Consider the following 17466-nt stretch of genomic DNA (forward strand, 5'->3'; position numbering starts at 1 on the left):
AGTGAGTATGCATTGCATTTAGTCTAAACTTGACAGTGCGTTTCTCTAAAAGATTGATCTACTTCAATTCACCATATCAGCACAGTTAGTCAGCCAGGTAAAAAACAAACTAGACACATTGATCAATGGGCAATTCCAAAAAACAGCCTGGCAAAGCACTCTGACAATCAAAACCATTCATTATCTCATCTTTTTCACAGTGGGACATAATTAAGCAATAACACATGAGAGGGAGTGCTTTATCATGGTTATTGGCACAGGCATGATGAGAAAAAGCACAACCTATAGTGTGTTACTGTTTTTATACAATAGCACTGCACTGTCATTATTTTGTGGAAAAATATGGGTTTGTATTGTTCACTTTCGCTTAATCGAGTTGCTTTCAGCCATCTGCAATCTGAAATGCTGTAGTTCTACTTTGTTTAGTGTTGCTATAGGCAACCACAATCTCTCAAAGAGGTGTGACTTACCCGTTGGTACAGTATATTGTGGTTACTGGCACGGCTCTGAATGCCTTTTGGCTAATCACAATGCACAGTTGGAACTAGTTATTGATATAATAATGTTTTGGTATGGTGAGTGACACTAAAGACCTCCAAAATCTACAGGTTTGGCCTACCCTAGCTATTTGTTTCACCAAAGATCCAGAGTTCAACAGAGCTAAATGAATAGCTCCCCAATCCCTGAACAACCTCAAAAACAGTCTTCATTTCATTTAATTTTGTACCATGGCAACGTACTTTCTATCTAAACCATTAAAGTGAACAGATATGGAACATTAAAACCCATTAAAACCCATGAGGAAGCAGAGCCCTTAATCCACTAATGTAAGCAAGAAACCAAATGCCAGATATGACTTGAATTACCGGTGCGGTCAACATCTCTATGGTAATTACATTTGCGCCCTGAGGTGGTTACTGATAGGGCTCCGATTCCTCGCCCGGCAGGGCCAGCATCCCGCCCGTGTGGCGTTGTCATTGTCTTGGGACGCACTCCAATCCTGAAAGTTGCTCCCGCCTATGTGTGTCCTTGCTTACTACACGGTTCACTTCACAGATCTGATAGGACATGGTGTGTAAATAAAGAGGTGCCAACGAGATGGGGCCGTGCCCAGGCATGTCCGGTCACATCACAGCTGAGAAAGGGATCGAGTGCAGGAAAAAAAAGGAAGTGAACGGGGAACATTCTGAAACGGAACGAGCCCACAGCTTGGAGCGGATATCAAAATGAAGTGATTATTGAAAGCCCTTCCTCTAGTTTTGATCGGTCCTCCTATCTAATTCTTTGGAGAGTATTTCTGTTCAGTGCTACCCTTCTGTCTCGCCTATTTAGATTCTCCCCAAGATAAGTCCTTTTTGGAAAGCGCGCTCTGCTGAACACGCAAAATAAAAGTTGAGTTTCAGGAAGAGACTCACTTAAACTTTGGGATCAGACACATTTTTTTCTGTTCCTGCAACAAGCCAGGAGAAGAACAGTGTGAATACTAAGCGAATCAGTCAAACTGACAGACAAATGGCAAAATTCCTAAATTAATATCTAAAGGTGCCCCTACTCCTTTTCAACAAGTTAATCTAGGTATGGCAGAGGGAAGGAGCTCTGCTTGGCTGTCGGCAGTGATGTTATCTGGAAGGTGCTCTTTGACTGGGCGCCATGAATGAGTTTCCAAGGAAAAAGGGTCAAGGCACTCTTCCATAAAAATTAAAAAGCCTTTATTAAATTGGCATATCCATGTGGACTATGCATCAGCCTCAGGTTATAGGTTTATATAGGTTTCTGGCATCCCCAAAACATTTAGAATATAGCATGCCTCTATACTTTGTTTCAGTCCTGTTCTGGATGGGCTGTTTCTGTGTACTGTAGCTTTAAATGCAAATTAGCTGCTGCCCTCCATCCCCACTCAGACCATGCCTCCAGAAGTTCCAACAATGTAAATGCAACAGGACGTTTCTGAACGGTCAGTCAACACATTTATTTCAATTTTTTTTTTTTTTCGATGTGGGTTGGAGTCCTGTTCAGTCGTCAGAACAGGAGGCAAATCATTTTTTGTAGCTTCCCACAAAAAAACTGACTGGGTCGGTTCTTCGTATTTCACATTTTGTGTGTTAGTAGGCCCATCACAGACCCAAATGTGTATGTGCAAGCAATGAAACCATGAGTTTTTCATACCAGGGGACCTTTACAATGCAATTACTCACCAAAAAGGGCATGTCAAAATGTCACAGAACAGGAGCAATTGGGAAATGTGCACTTTGCAGAGCCCCCAAATCATTCAAAGTGGTCCTCAGGATTGACCCCCCCACCCGTGCTCTGATTACAGACCTTGAATTGTGATTTCCTTAAGTTCTGAGAGGAAATGTGCGGCTCTCAGGAGGACTAGGATGTGGAGCGTACTTAGGGCCCTGACACTCCCTGAGAACAAGCCCTGCTCTCTGGAACCCCTCTCTCCTTCGCCAAGCCACTGGGAACTTCATCTCAGCCAGACGAGCAATGGCATTTAAAAGTCATCATTAATATCAAAACATGGCCCCTGAAGGCACACATTTCTGTTTATCTCCCAAGAAGCAGCTAAGATTGCTGGGAAAGGGTCGGCGGTGGTGTAGAGAGGGCTTATTGACTGCAGACAATTAGGGATCTTGCGCTGCCCCAGCTGGGATAAACACACGCCTCCTGCCGCATGGAGATATACAGTACCACTCTTCCCCCCCGACTGTCACGTACATAACTGTGTCGGCAGAGATACGGTGGATCGTTTCCGATAAATATGCCGTCTCCAATTAGTCACGGTGAGGCGAGCCAAATATGACCCGGTGAGAAAAAATATGTCGGGCTAATATGTTGAGATACAAACGCTTTCTCCCAGGAGGCGGCTCGTTTCCGGCTGCAGAGCGAAAAACCGAGGGGGCATTCAAATGAGCTTTGATTGAACAGAATTAATGATATGGGGCGGGGGGTGGAGGGATGGATGGAGGAAGAGAGAGAGAGAGAGAGAAGTGCTGATTCAACAGTTCAAACGTCTGCTATATACCCCACACCGGCTCACTGGCTCAGTCCTACGAAGCAGCTGATTAATTAGCGAATGGATCATGATGTCGTTATTCGATTAGGGCGATGGGGGCGCCGCCACGCCCCTCGCGGCCCTCCTTGGCGGATGAGATTGCGAGACCCGCGGCGGCCCCGTGACAGCCCCGACGTGACAGAAGCCACTTTCGATTTTACCCATGGTCCTGGAAGTATGACATTTTCAATAACGCATGAGGCATTGTTTGCCTCAACAGGCGGGTAACAGCTCTGACAAATTGTTCTGGAGAGTAGATTACGTTTAGCCGTCGTATTACCTCAAGCAAACAAAATCTCAAAGGCCCAGACTCAACTGAAGTTCAGAGACTTTAATACCAGACAAAATAACTCTTTGGAGCGACCGAGCAGTGTTAATTAAAAAGTACTCATTGATTCCATCAGGCTACCTAGACATGCTGAAGGGCTACTTACAACATTATAAATAGTTCAAGGTTCACAGATACATCAAAATCAATCGATTAATTATGTATAATGTATATTATCTGTATTCGAAACCGCTCACTCATTCATTCACTCTTTATTCCTTATGTAGTGTTGAGAAATTGTAGGGTGCATCCTCTGTTTACTAGAAACTGCGGTGAATTGTGGGTATTTTCAGTGGACTCTATAGTGAATCAAATTAACCGTTGATAATTCAGACACTAGAAGAAAATGGCGAACGCACCATACAGTCCACTTTTTCTGTAACAGGGAACGGTTTCTAACACAGCTACAGTACTTGCTTTAACCGTGCAAACTGACCCAACCAAAATGGAGTGGCGGCTTTGACAACGCTCCTGCTAACGGGCGTGTGCCGTGGTCTGGGATTTGACGGGATTTGACGGGCACGTGGAACCAAAGCGAGGGCTTCCTGACGCTTTGGCCGCTGGCGTGGCTTAAGTGCACTTACTGTAGCACCCGCTGCTCTTATAGACAGAACAGGGCCTGGAGGTCCGCCCCGCACACCGAGGCAACAAGCAATTTGTTTTGTCTCCACTCGCCTCCCATCGCCTCTGAACACGTCTGGCAACACACCACCAACCAACCGCCTCTACATGTGACCCGAGCCGTCAGTCAAGCTGTCTGCCATCGCCAGCAGGGTCTCAAATTAGCACATGGAGGAGGTATAGCAGGCAAACGTCCAATTCAATCTCAATCGCAATGAACCTATAGAACCAACATACTGTACAGTATGGACATGCTTTTTTGGACCACTGCTTGAAGCGGACGGAGTGAGGTTATTTAATCAAACCCTGTGAGGAAAACAAGACCAGGAGCACGCCAGCAGAGTTCAGACGCGTCTTTTAGAGGAGCCAACAGGTGCTATCTTAGATCTAAGCCGAGCGGAGTTACGAGACGCAGATGTGAGATGCTGCTGCAATTCACCTCGCACATTCACGAGACGACATCGCACTCACACACCCACCCACCCACCCACACACACACACACAGGCAACTCCCTGACAAGTCTCTGATTCCCACACTTGGATCAGGGAGCTGAAGTAGCTCCACGTCTCACCAATCTAATTAATCAGTCCTCACTCCGTTAAGCGCTGAACCATGATGAGACAAGCCATGAGAGGAATCTGCTCGACATCAATACAGAGCATTTCAGCATACTTTTTTTTTTTTTAGGTCAACGCAACGACATAAAAACTCCAGGAATTCCAGCGCTGGCCTCAGTAGCTCAGCTCTGATTAATTACATTCTCGGGTTCCGTTTCACCGGTTCGCGGTTAAAGCAGATATTTGATGAGGGAGCTCGCGCCGACGCTCGTGGCGGGTAGAATCCCCCCCCCATGCTGTATTTAGGGCCGATCCCAAATCCGAAACATGTCAGCACATTCTGTTCTTCCGCCCCCCCGTCTCTGCGTGCAAACAGAGCCGGGCTGTGTGTCCGGCCGAGCAGATGGGCCGAGCGCTCGGCCAAGCCGGGGGTAAGGCCCGGGGAGCTGGCGGCCGCCGGGGGGGCCGGGAGGGCCGGGGTCGGGGCGGCACGCTGGGCTTTGTTAGGCTCCTGTCACGTTGACATTGTTGGAGCTTTTTTCCCTCCTCGCTTTCAACCGCCCCCGCTCCCCCCTCCCTCTCCCCTCCGGTAGCCCATCGCTCTGGGGGTGTTACCGGCCAAAACCGACGCACACACACACACACACACACACACACACACACAGACACTCGGTGCACAGATAGTGGAAACACACACACACAAACACAGGCATACACAACACAAACACACACATCCTGGTGTCCCCCTCCAGAGTCGGCATGACTCAACGTGCCCCTGCCACACGCACAAGGATTAATTGAGGTCAAATAAGCAAAACCAAAAAAGATCCTGTTCCTCCGTGCGGGGAGAGGAAGACCTTTTCCCACTTCGCCAAACAGCAGCGCCCGGCTGCACACAGGGACATACAGCAGGACTACATTTGTCCCTGTGACAGGAGACAGTCAGACACGGTGCGTCCTTCATGTCGACTGGACAGTACGCTGTATACTTGCAATACTGGACCGTATCCATGTCTGTAGTGTTGTCTATATGTCATTCGGAAGATGAATCAGATTTGTTTCTTGTCTTGGCAACCCACCCGGAGTACGCCGGCTTCCAGCTGGCGCAAACACTCTCCGTCAGAAATAATCTCGCTGCTGATTGGTTGGACACCAGACCTGTGATAGTTCACCGTGCACAAAATTGCATTGGGAACCAGGCAAGCAAGCATTGTGAAAAACCCATGTTAGCCAATGTTAGCCCATGTTTATTGCTCTGCAAATGTCCTTAGCCAATAGACATTTTCCAGGAGCTTGTCGTCTTGTTGAGAGAGGTCAAGGAAGAATTTTTACTGCTTACTTTTTCGGCCCCTGAATGAACTGTTTTTTTTTTTATTCTCATCTGGAATACAGTATGTAGGGGTCCATCCCCCCATTGCTCTCTGTAAAGCGCATTGTGTTGCCTCTCTGTATGAAATGCAATAAACAAACAAAGTTGGATTTGATTTCATTTGAAAAGATTTATTTTTATTTTATTTTAATGGTGCTATCATGAGCGTTAAAGTCCTATGTTCCAAAAAGAATGTGCATTTTTAACTTGTGGCCATCCACAACGATATGAATCAATAGCTGACACAGCTTTTAGGTGGTGTGTCAGTTTGTACAGTAGCATAAGATTGAGAGGAATCAGAAGTAGGTAGATTACAGTATTTTGCTGCCTGCAACATGTGCTGTTTAAGATCAGAGCTGATTGCGTTTGAACCTTTTACCAAATGAGGAACGAGGGTAGGGAAAATACCCTTTTCCATCGCATTTGTGCTTTCCTGAAGAACTGATTCAAGTACACACCTTAACAGCACCTACACATAGATGACACTTTACCAGTATTTTGTCCTTGATCTCGAGGAGGGGAAAATAATGTCTGTATTTCCATGACAGAGAGCTCACGTCAGAACCATAGACAGAACCGTCAGCCATGTGGGCTGGGGATTGTTTCCGATTGTTTTGCCGTGCATTGCGCACGGGTAACGTTGACGTTAGATCATAAACAGGAAATATAGGCTATTTGTCCATTACGCAAAAGTAACGAGTTACAAGCCCATTTCAGTAACTGTAACTGCGTTATTTTAATTCGAAAAGTAATTTGTTACATTATTAGTTACGGCCAAAAGTAGTCGTGTTACAGTAACACGTTACTTTGAAACGCGTTACTCCAGACACTGATCATGAGTGGACATCGGGGAAGAAGTGATCCACTCGTCACTTCCAGAAGGCACCTTGAATTAAGACTATTACTGTACATTACATTAGTCATTTAGCTGACGCTTCTATCCTCATTTAGCTGACTTTTCTATCCAAAGCGACTTACAATAATTGCATTTAACGTAGGAAAAGTCAGTGTACTACTACTTGCCATTCACAAGTGCATCTCCTTTCTGAAACAAGTGACTATAAGAACATAATGTAGTTTTGAAGGCAAAGTGAAGAATAGCAAACTAAACTATGACTCTAACTATGACTGAGTGTCTTCTCTCTTCCTCAAACCCAACTAGGAAGTGCAATGCGACGCAGACGTTCTTTGAGGTTTATTTTTACCACAGCAGATACAAACTTGGCCACTTTTAGGAACCGTGAAATGTTGAATTGGAGCTGACTTTTGTTCTTAGGCAAAGGCCTTTTTTCCTCTTCTCTTCTGTGCACCTGCCTGTCAGTCACACCCTACCTTCTTTCTCCATCCCTCCTCAATTTTAAAGTTGAAATTGAATATGATCCAGATCAGTAGTTTCCAGCGAGGGAATAAACCTTCCATTAGAGGGGAGATAATTGATATCTTTCACTGCAAAGCTGGAGGTAATTACTGAAATGTCTTGACAATGACAATGGTCTCCTAGAAACTAAAGCAGCAGGGCCTGAAATGGAGCGGCCGTCTCCTGCTTCCGAATTTAAATTATTCATGAGATGAGACGAAATGACACAATATTGAACAGCTTTTTGTCACGACTCGGCGCATCTCATGGCGCATCGTCTTTCATCTTGTTGGCAAAAGTGGTTGAGAGTCCCTTGACAACATGTAGACTGTTCACAATGGCTGCTTGGATTGAATTGAAATGCATTGAGATCACTGTAGGTAGGAAAGAAGAAAGGTATAGCATGATCGTGCCCGCTCACACACACACACACAAACACACACACACTCTCTCTCTCTCTCCTGGCTGTCATCCATGATAAATGCGTGCCGCACACATTGTCCGGTGTCGGCTGTGAGCAACACACACACTTCTTGTAAGGGGTGTTTATGAAAATCTATAACTGTCACAGTCCCCTGCGGTCACTCAGCCCAAAGTTTACGTTTCCCTTTCATTTTTCAATCCCACTGTAAACACCAAGCGTCTGAGCCCCCCCACCAAACCCCCTGTGTGTCGGCGAGAGGGAAAGCAGAGACGTCCGGACCTGCGTTCAGTCTCCGCCCGTCACGGGTTGGCCGGTCCGCGGTAAACGCTAGACACCGAGCCAGAAACACGTGGTCTCGGAGAGGCGAGCGACCTCACGGCCCCCCCGACCTGAACGGAGATGGCGCTTACGCGGCTACATATATTGATTAGCGGGAATGAGGAACATGAGGTAGAGGGTGTTGTTTGAGGTGCTGTGTCACCGTGGGTCGTTTTCTAGACCTCTCACTTACCATCTCTCTCTCCTTACACGTTTCTCTGACCTTTGACCCTGGCTGCTGAGTGTCAACACTATCATTTATCCCACTCAAAACATCTAGTGCGCCAAACGCCCACTCTCTCTTGACCATAGTAACATCACTCTCTCTTGACCATAGTAACATCACATACTAGCGGTCTAGGAGTGCCAGATCCTTGAATAACGATCACCCCTCTTTCTCTCTCTCTCTCTCTCTCTCTCTCTCTCTCTCTCTCTCTCTCTCTCTCTGCCTATATTCCCTGTAGGCAATAGCAACTGACTGATTTATACGAGATATTTTCTCACAGAAATGTTCTCATTCAATATCAAGATAGGAGCGTTATCATCAGACATTCTGGGCTTCGGAAGGTCAACCAGAATGACCTCTCCATATCCTGTCACCGCTGACGTCATTTCCTCTCTCTCTCCCGTGCGCCCCCCACAGCGTTCAGCCGAGCGCCCATCCCCATGGCGGTGGTCCGGAGGGAGCTGTCGTGTGAGTCGTACCCCATCGAGCTGCGCTGCCCGGGCACCGACGTCATCATGATCGAGAGCGCCAACTACGGACGCACCGACGACAAGATCTGCGACGCCGACCCAGCCCAGATGGAGAACACGCGCTGCTACCTGCCCGACGCCTACAAGATCATGTCGCAGAGGTGAGAGCACACAGGTTTTGGTCTCGCGTAGCCAGAACTGTCCCCACACTCTGTTTTGACGCTGTAGCCAGCGCTGGAGAAAGGTCTTGCTGGACTCATTACCATTCGGGGATGGGGGGGTGCTGTATTTCTTTAAACGAATCACAGTCGTCTTCGGATGAGCGGTTATTAGGTTGTTGTTGTTTCGCGTAGTCTGGATTGAATCTGATTGGGCGGATAGGAGTTTTCGTCGCCACTGATGGGCAGTAATAAACGGATGATGAGAATTTCGCCAAAACCTACATCCATTGAGTCAGACTAATGGGCTCCGCACCCTCCCGCTAGGTGCTACACAACAACTGTCTCATTTGGTTGTGTGACTGAAAATTAGATGACATAATAGTGTCCCTTTGCGGGCGAAAATCCTGACGATGAGAATCGCTTGTTTGGAATCTCTTTTTCAGCTAAAGACACTCACCCTTTCTGAGGTCACACATAGACAGGCTCTTTCACAAAGCACCACTTCCGCAGAAGCTCCTAGACTTTGTGTCGTGCTTTTGTTTTTGGGATGAGGATGTGTCCCTTTTGCCGAATAACTTGGTGTCCCATAGATGTGCGCCATTTCATGAATAACTTGGTCGATTCAGGGATCAAAGGGCTTTGTGGTTTTTGCAGTGCAACATCTGAATTCTATCCAGTTCAGACAGAATTGATTGCTTCTGTCCTTGATATACATGGTGTTTGTCACATAAGACACACCTACGCTTATATGTTACAGACTCCTCACCTTTTATTGATTTCCTTTTTCCTACAATGAGATGAAAGGCGTTCATACTCCGGGGTATGTGTACAGTACTTGTCATATATACATGTTTTAATCCAGTGTATACAGTATCCTTGACATGTTATATTACTCTGGGATTATATGAGCAGAAGGTGTTTGGGTATCAAGTTTTGTTTGGAGATCAGAACATGAAGGATATGATCCACAAAGGGCCCTTATGTTTGGAGAAATCCAATATGGCAAACTATTTTGGATTCTTCTCCAGCCTTTAAACAATCAACACTGTTTTGAGTACAATAGGTCAGGAATTCCAGCGAGCCCGGAGAGAACATTCTCCCAGTGAACGTAAATCCTCTCAGCCACTCGACTGTAAATTTAAACCGACCGTAAATTTTCCACGGATGGAAATCAATGTGCATTTGAAATGATTTGAATACATTATCTCTTATTTGTCTAAATAAATATTCCCAGGGTGAGCTCCCCCTGCCAGATATAAGCGCTTTGCACAGAGTTATGGTTACATTGTTGGTAACCAGGAAATGGCCCTTCATTTGTCAGTGTTGACAGGGTGTACGACGCTCTGACACTGATTAAACAGCATGCAGGCAGCGTTTGATGTTCCGCTATAAGTGAATATACACATTATGTCATACAAGTATCCACTGAGAAACATTTTCATAAATATTTGTCCCCGTTCCTTCTGAGAATAACACACTTCGTACAGTCTGTAACTTTGACTTTACCAGGTGCTTAAGAGCATAAAGGAAAAATGAAAACAAAGTGACATTGTTATATATTTCTGCTGTTTCAGCTCAGCAACACATTTCAAGCCAGAGCAACGCTTTAGCACTTGTTTCTGTTCTGTTCAGGATGGGTTACAAGCGCGCCCGGGAGATATGCTTTATCTAAAACCGCCGTTATTCGCCGTTTGACACGCCGCTGCTTTCCCGTGTTCTACCTCTCTGACAGTACGCACGGTATTTCGCACCAATATCAAACGACTTCCCCCCTCTTTGAGCGTGGCGTGACAGAGATGAGATGCACACAGTGGCAGGAGAAGTACGGCTATTTAAAAAAAAAAAAAGTCTTAATGTTGCCAGATAATTGATCCTCTGTGAGGGGCTCCCTGGCTCTAGTGCCACCCACTCACAGCGGTAATCCCAGCCGGAGAGAATCGGACCGTGAGGAGAACAACATTAACAACACAGGAAAACAGTAGCGGGGAACAACATCACTCTCTTTAGCAACGCGGCAACAGCGGGGGCGACTGGCAAACGCTGAAGGGCGACTCAGTTCAGAGTACGCCTTCCCTGTGTGCGGGCCTTCCCTGTGTTCGGAGGAAAGTTGGTGAGGGGATGAAGGTTGTGTATCCCGGGGGGGGTTGGGGGGCTTGAAGTTAGGCGAGGAAGGGGGTTAGCGTGTGTCAGAAAGGGTGCAACAAACGCCCGGCGCGCCGAGCCTTCACAGCTGTTGCTAGGAGCTCGGATGCTAAGCTCATTAGGAGAAAAGAGAAAGAAAAGAGCAGTAGAAAATAACACCCAAGAAAAAACAACACCCCCCTGAGGATAGAGAGAAGAGGATAGAGAGAAGAGTCGTCGGAGAGCGAGGAGGAGCATAATGGCGAGATTGATGCGAGACGGAGAAAAGTAGGACAGATGCTGAGGCTTCTCGCCCCACATTTGTCTGTTTGTTTGTTCGGCGGATTCATTTCTCTCACGGCGTAATGTGACAGAAATACATGTGGAAGAACTAAGCAGCTCAATACACCGATACCGACTTGAACAGCAGTTCCATTTTCCTTTGCACCCCCCAATCCCCCTCCTAGATTACAGCTGACTTCGTTTCATCAGATTAGCAGAGCGTTATTATTATTATATAACAGCAACCGGCATAAGGTTTAGGTTCAGCACAGCCTGAAAAACGACTTGTTGGTTTTGCTCGTATCATCTGTCTCCGCATTTTATCCCCAACTATCTGCCAAAAACATACCACAGCGTTCATCTAGTTCATAGTTTTCTCGGGTGCAGCTCTGTTCTTCCCCACTCTGTGCTCTGAGGAGAGTTAATAGTGGCGGCGTCGGCCCAGGGACCGCGGCACACCGCCCTCCCCCAGATGCTAAGCGTTTTTCCCCGGGGCTGTGACCGCTGGTGAAACAACAGCGCCGGGGGCGCGGCCCGGTTATCGTCCGCGTCCCCCTAAAGGACCGGTCGCGCATCGCCGGCTCAGACCATAACGCCGCGGGACGGACGGCATCCATCACGCGCCAAATGCCGCCGATGTCTCCGGCCCCGCTATCTATCAGTACCCCCCGCACCCGACACTCTCCTCCCGCCATTTAAAGAGGCCCATTGATATTCCGACAATGAAATTGAAACGCCTCCCCGTGCCGACGGAGGCAGCTTACGGAGAGGGTAGGTGTGCGTCGGCGGCGCCGGCGAGGTGTTTGGTTCCATTACGGTCTTTTAAGTGAGGTCTAATAGCAGTCGCCTGAGTGATAGCGCAGCGCCGGGGCTGGTGAGTGCTGTAATGCATCTCAAAATGAAGGCTGTCTCCCACCAAGCCCCTGACAGGATGAATGGCTCTGAGTCATTACTGATTCCAGGCGGCGCGCGGAGGCCATTCTGGCGGGGGGGGGGGGGGGGTCCCAGCTGCTCTGAGGAGCGTCACCTGTACAACCTGTAGGTGGTGCCAGGAGTGGATCGTGCTTCATGCTAGAGGGACTAATTTCTGAGAATTTACATACTTTACTTCCTCTACCCACGACCTGCACCGCGAACGATATCATCACGAGTTATTGTTTGGGGGGCCGGTGAAGTCTCTCTTCAATAACCCTGCGTAGTGCAGCTGTCTCTCTCAAGGGGTCCTGCAGCACTTCATCCAGAAGGCTCTTCTTCATCCCTAACGCCACCCCCTCATCTCGCCTTGGCAACAGCACTTCAAAAACAACAACAACAAAAAAGCGCAGTACCGCTATCAAACAACACGTATCCGTTTCCTCAGTAGTGTCTCAAGGAGTTGGGCCCCCTCTGCCGGGGTGGGGTCCGCGGCCGGAGTCATTACTGCCGATATCAAAGCCATACATCACCTGCCTTGTCCTCGGGCGTCGCAGGGCGCCTCGGGGGACGGCCGGTAGTGTTGTGTCAGGCCCACACGTGATCCAAAAAGGTGTGACCCCCCCTCTGACCCCCCACCCCTCCCTTCACCACCTCCACTTCTCCTTCCCTCTCCATCCACAACCTTTTTTCTCTCTTTATTTTTTTTTTTTTTTTTATTAAACCTCATCGCTCGATCTCGAAGAGCCTTTCAGGTGCTAATTGGACGTCTGCTGCTTATTGGCTCCCCACACGGGCACTCTTTCCCCTCATCAGAAGAGTGCAGCTTGGGGGCTTGGGGAGGGGGAGCACTCTGACATCTGAAGGCGCGCACTTGGACCCTTTTACCCTTTCTCTTTTGGCATCTTGCTTTCCCAGACTATGTATTGGTATACGTCACACTTAACTATCCCTAGTATATGTGCCTCCTTATTATTTTGGTTAACTGTGCCAAAGAGGAAACTGCACATTTTAAAGCTAAAAAAACGGACTCCTTAATGATGTAGGACTATACGGAACTTGAGGCATTTAGTGACATTCATGACTAGACAGAGGGCACTTTTCCAGCCAGAACACACTGAGACGATGCCCTTCTAAGTCCAACTAAATTGGAATTCTTGCACGCAGAGGGCAGTTGCCCATAGCGACGACACCGCAAGGTCAGCTGGCCGCAAACAGAACTGCTGCCTTCGGCCCTAAAACCGTTTCCTCATCCCATTACGTATTCCTCAGCCAACCCCTCCTCTTATCCACATCTTCACGCCAACTCATGTCTCATCTTTCTCTCAAGTCTGAGGAAGTGCAATTCAAGCTAGTCTGTTTGATGGAGTCTGGTAATATGCAGAATACATGAATGAAAATGGACGGTGTGACACACAAATCAAGGAGATGTCTCTGAACTCACTTCTTATAAAGTACTTTGGCTTTTAGACTGCGCCCTATGGCAGACATTTTAATAAGGAGTTATCCCGGTCCTGTTTAACTACAGTACGTGTTCACCTTTTGAATATGTACTTCACGAGTGTGTAGCTGAAATTAGACAGTACAACACTTGACTACTTAAGTCATCGCATTCATGAAATGTGAAATGCATATACAATTCACATAGTTAGAGATCTCACAGTGCAAGGCAGTGAGTGCTATCATTATACATCCAGGACCATTCTAACTCTTTCTCTCGGGTGACTCCCTTGTTTAAAGTCAAAGCTCACATTAGCATGTTTACTCCTCAAACAAAGAGATGCCAGATGAATTCAAGTCTGGGTTGAAGTTCGGAATCACAAATATCCTCCTCAGCGTTGTTGCGTGTATGAATACCACCGCACTACCTCCGTACTTCCTTAAGACTCAAGATCTGTTTATTAGCCATGTATATGGTTCACACATCCTAGGAATTTGACCAGGGTTAAGGGCTACGCTGCTGTAGACGACATAGGACAGGGTGCAGGACAGGACAGGGTGCAGGACAGGACAGGGTGCAGGACAGGACAGGACAGGGTGCAGGACAGGACAGGGTGCAGGACAGGACAGGGTACAGGACAGGACAGGACAGGGTGCAGGACAGGGTACAGGACAGGACAGGGTGCAGGACAGGACAGGACAGGGTGCAGGACAGGACAGGACAGGGTGCAGGACAGGACAGGGTGCAGGACAGGACAGGGTACAGGACAGGACAGGACAGGGTGCAGGACAGGGTGCAGGACAGGACAGGGTGCAGGACAGGGTACAGGACAGGACAGGGTGCAGGACAGGACAGGGTGCAGGACAGGACAGGGTGCAGGACAGGACAGGGTGCAGGACAGGAAGTCTGTTGAGCACCTGTCAGTTGCAGAGCTGAAAAGCCACAGCTTGTGCTAACTGCATTTTTTTGTTTTTAATCTGAAGAAGACATGAATGGCCCCATGAAACTGAACCCATGCTGGCTCGCAGAGACTCCAACACGTAATAAGTAAAAGAGTAATGAAAAAGATCTCAAAATCCCATTGACTTTAAGAAGCTGAAAATAAATCCTCCTTTCAGAATTTGCTCCACACATAAAGCAATGAATGGAATCCAGCAAGAGCTTTATGAATAACAGCACATTCCACAGTCATATTCATCTTCTCCATTCTGCTGACTTTTCAAATAGACAGCTTTTTAAAATATTTTTTTAAACGTCCGATTTTATCATCTGACCCCCAACACCCCCCGCCCCCCCCCCCCCCCCCCCCCCCCGATGGGTGACATCACCAGACATTCGTTACTCGCTCCTCTTTCTCAGGCCTGTCTGGCTCGCTCATGCCTCCCACCCCTGCGGCCGGCTTGATAAGAACCTGCTGCGTTTCCATTCGGCCAATTAGGTGCAGTGAATTCCCGTCTGGCAGGGCTAACCTCGCTGCCCCCGCGGGCGGCCGGGGCTCTCGGTCAGGACCGGCGTCCGCCGTGATTACGCGGGTCTGGAGGCCATGGACCGGCGCTGGAGAATGTTTTGGGGAAGTTTCTCCATGAGGAACGGATTGACATGTCTCAGGGGACGGAGGGAAAACGAGAAGCCGATTGAATCCAGCCGCCCCGGAGGTTCAGAGCCCTGTTAAGTCGGCCATTTTGAGTTGCTGTATATGCCCCTTTTTTATTATGCCATTAAACAGGAAGAAATGCAATCATTTATTTATTTATTCTGGATTCTCTACATATGGCGTGGAGAGTGTGCAGGTCTGAGGCGGTGTCAGATGAACAGCTGGTGGTGCAGTCGCTGGCTAAACGCTGGTGGGAAGAGCGTGAGTGAGGGGCGGGGCTGCTCAGCCGGGGGAGGGGGTTTCTCCTGGATGAGTGGGAACAGTAAAGAGCGGGCTGATTCAGACGGGGTGGGCGGTACAGCAGCGCAGAGGGAGAACCCCTCTGTTCTCTCCCGTCCCCCCTCACTCTCACTCCTCTCCTCCTAATTGGTGAGTGGGAGTATACGCTCATTCTGACGCCTGTAACTAGGGCTGCAAAATTCTGGGAATATTCAAAGTTGGAAACTTTCCATGGGAATTAATGGGAATTTATGGGAATTAACAGGAATTAATGGGAATTAACGGGGAATTAACTGGGAATTTGGAGGTTATTTATACCAACTGTATTTATCTTGTCATAAACAGACATAAATATAAAAATGTTGCTTTGTCATAAGCAGACATGCAGGCAAACATTTCTAATACAATTTTTTAAAATTAAATTTTTTGCTTAATCTCTTTGTGAGTAGAACTTTAATGGATTCTAAAGCCCTCTTAGTGTGTAGGATGCTAGGAATTAGCTTTGCATGCGATGGATGAATGCACAGTATAAGGTTGAAATTCAACTGAATTTGCATTAAATAATGTTTTAACCAAGATCATGCTGCAAGATCTAGAATTGCATTTTATGTTTTTTCCCCAACTAGGCTACATTAAAGTTCCCTGTTATAGGGGTGTGCGGTGGTGTAGTGGTCTAATGCATCATGTTCTGGTGCAGCTGCCCACCGGGAACCAGTAGTCTCGCCAGATCCGAGTATGGCCCGATCCCAGAGGGAGTGGCCTATTGGGCCGCCGCTCCCTGAGGGTGGTTAGTTTAATTTTGGCTTGATACAGTAGTTCGTCACACAACAGCAACCCTGTCCGGTGTTGGAATTATGGGTGCGAGCTGAGATAGTCATGGAGTTGTCTCTCCCTTTCACATTGCCGACCGGCTGGGATGTGTGATGAATCCTCAACAGTTAGTAGGGGGTAATTGGACCCTAGGTCCGGGTCAATTGGTTACCAAATTGGATGAAAATGGGATAAAATCCTAAAATAAGTATATAAAATAACATTTAAACATTTCCGGAAATTTTCCACCCCTTTGCAACCCTACCTGTAACATCTCCACGCTCCCTTTGGTAGTGCGAACTCTCTAAAGTGTTGCAGGGCGTTTCGATTGTTTGTGGTATTTTTTTTGTTTTTGTATGTGTCGCACACTAGGAGTTCCCTTGACCTTTTTGAGAGTTCACTGGTGATTTATCTTGCCTCTGAGAAAAATCAACAACAAAAAAAAATCAACAAAGAACATCCTTGGATGATTCCCATCTCGTCTCTCTGTGAGTACTGGTCCTCCCGTGACTATTCTCACTCCCGTCTGCCCAAACATAACATTCCTCCCAATTACATTCTTTCACTAATCGGCTGCAGTGGGAGCTTTTTTCTTATTTTTTCTTTAAAACCAAATTAAATGGATGTTGAAGTGGTGGAATTCACCTGGATGACTAACCATGGAGCAGGCCTCCAGGTGACAGGGCAGGCTCTGGCTGATTTACGCCAGGGTAAACGAGCTGGCTAATGAAAGCCCAGTCTTGTACCACTCGTATATATCATCTAGAGTCATAGGTGACACAGAGGAGGGGAGGTCAAAGGTCAGCGCCTGTTCATTTGCTTGTAAATTACCTCATCAGCTAGCTTTCACAAGCATTCTTTTTCTCTTGAAATTCAGCTGCTGACCGTAAGATAAGATACATTATGATACTGTACAATAATTGTTATTAATACCTACTGTAGTGGGCAATTAGTTAAGCCTGTGATGACATCTATGGTGGTTACCTCATGCTCAACTCAGATGAACAGATGTTAAGATAAACATGTTTTTAATGAGCTCAAGGATAGCATTGTTCATCAACTTATCAAGAATCATGCATTTTCTGGATATCCGATTCATTTTCAGATTCAGATTCCTTTTTCTTTTCTCATCTCACTTAA

At 47.2% G+C, this 17466-nt stretch overlaps 1 protein-coding gene across 1 annotated transcript in view; it reads left to right on the forward strand.

Moving 5' to 3' along the window:
- Positions 1-8681: 8681 nt before the first annotated feature.
- Positions 8682-17466, forward strand: part of LOC311320476 (adhesion G protein-coupled receptor L3-like) — a gene marked incomplete at its 3' end in the record, with an annotated part of 153920 nt that continues 145135 nt past the window's right edge. Inside the window, exon 1 of the mRNA XM_084452234.1 lies at positions 8682-8887. Within this exon, the coding sequence (XP_084308360.1) occupies positions 8697-8887 (191 nt within the window). The 5' untranslated portion in view covers positions 8682-8696. The remainder of the gene's footprint in view (positions 8888-17466) is intronic.

This window comes from Borostomias antarcticus, assembly GCF_949987555.1.
Source record: "Borostomias antarcticus genome assembly, chromosome: 17".
Taxonomy (NCBI): Eukaryota; Metazoa; Chordata; class Actinopteri; order Stomiiformes; family Stomiidae; genus Borostomias; species Borostomias antarcticus.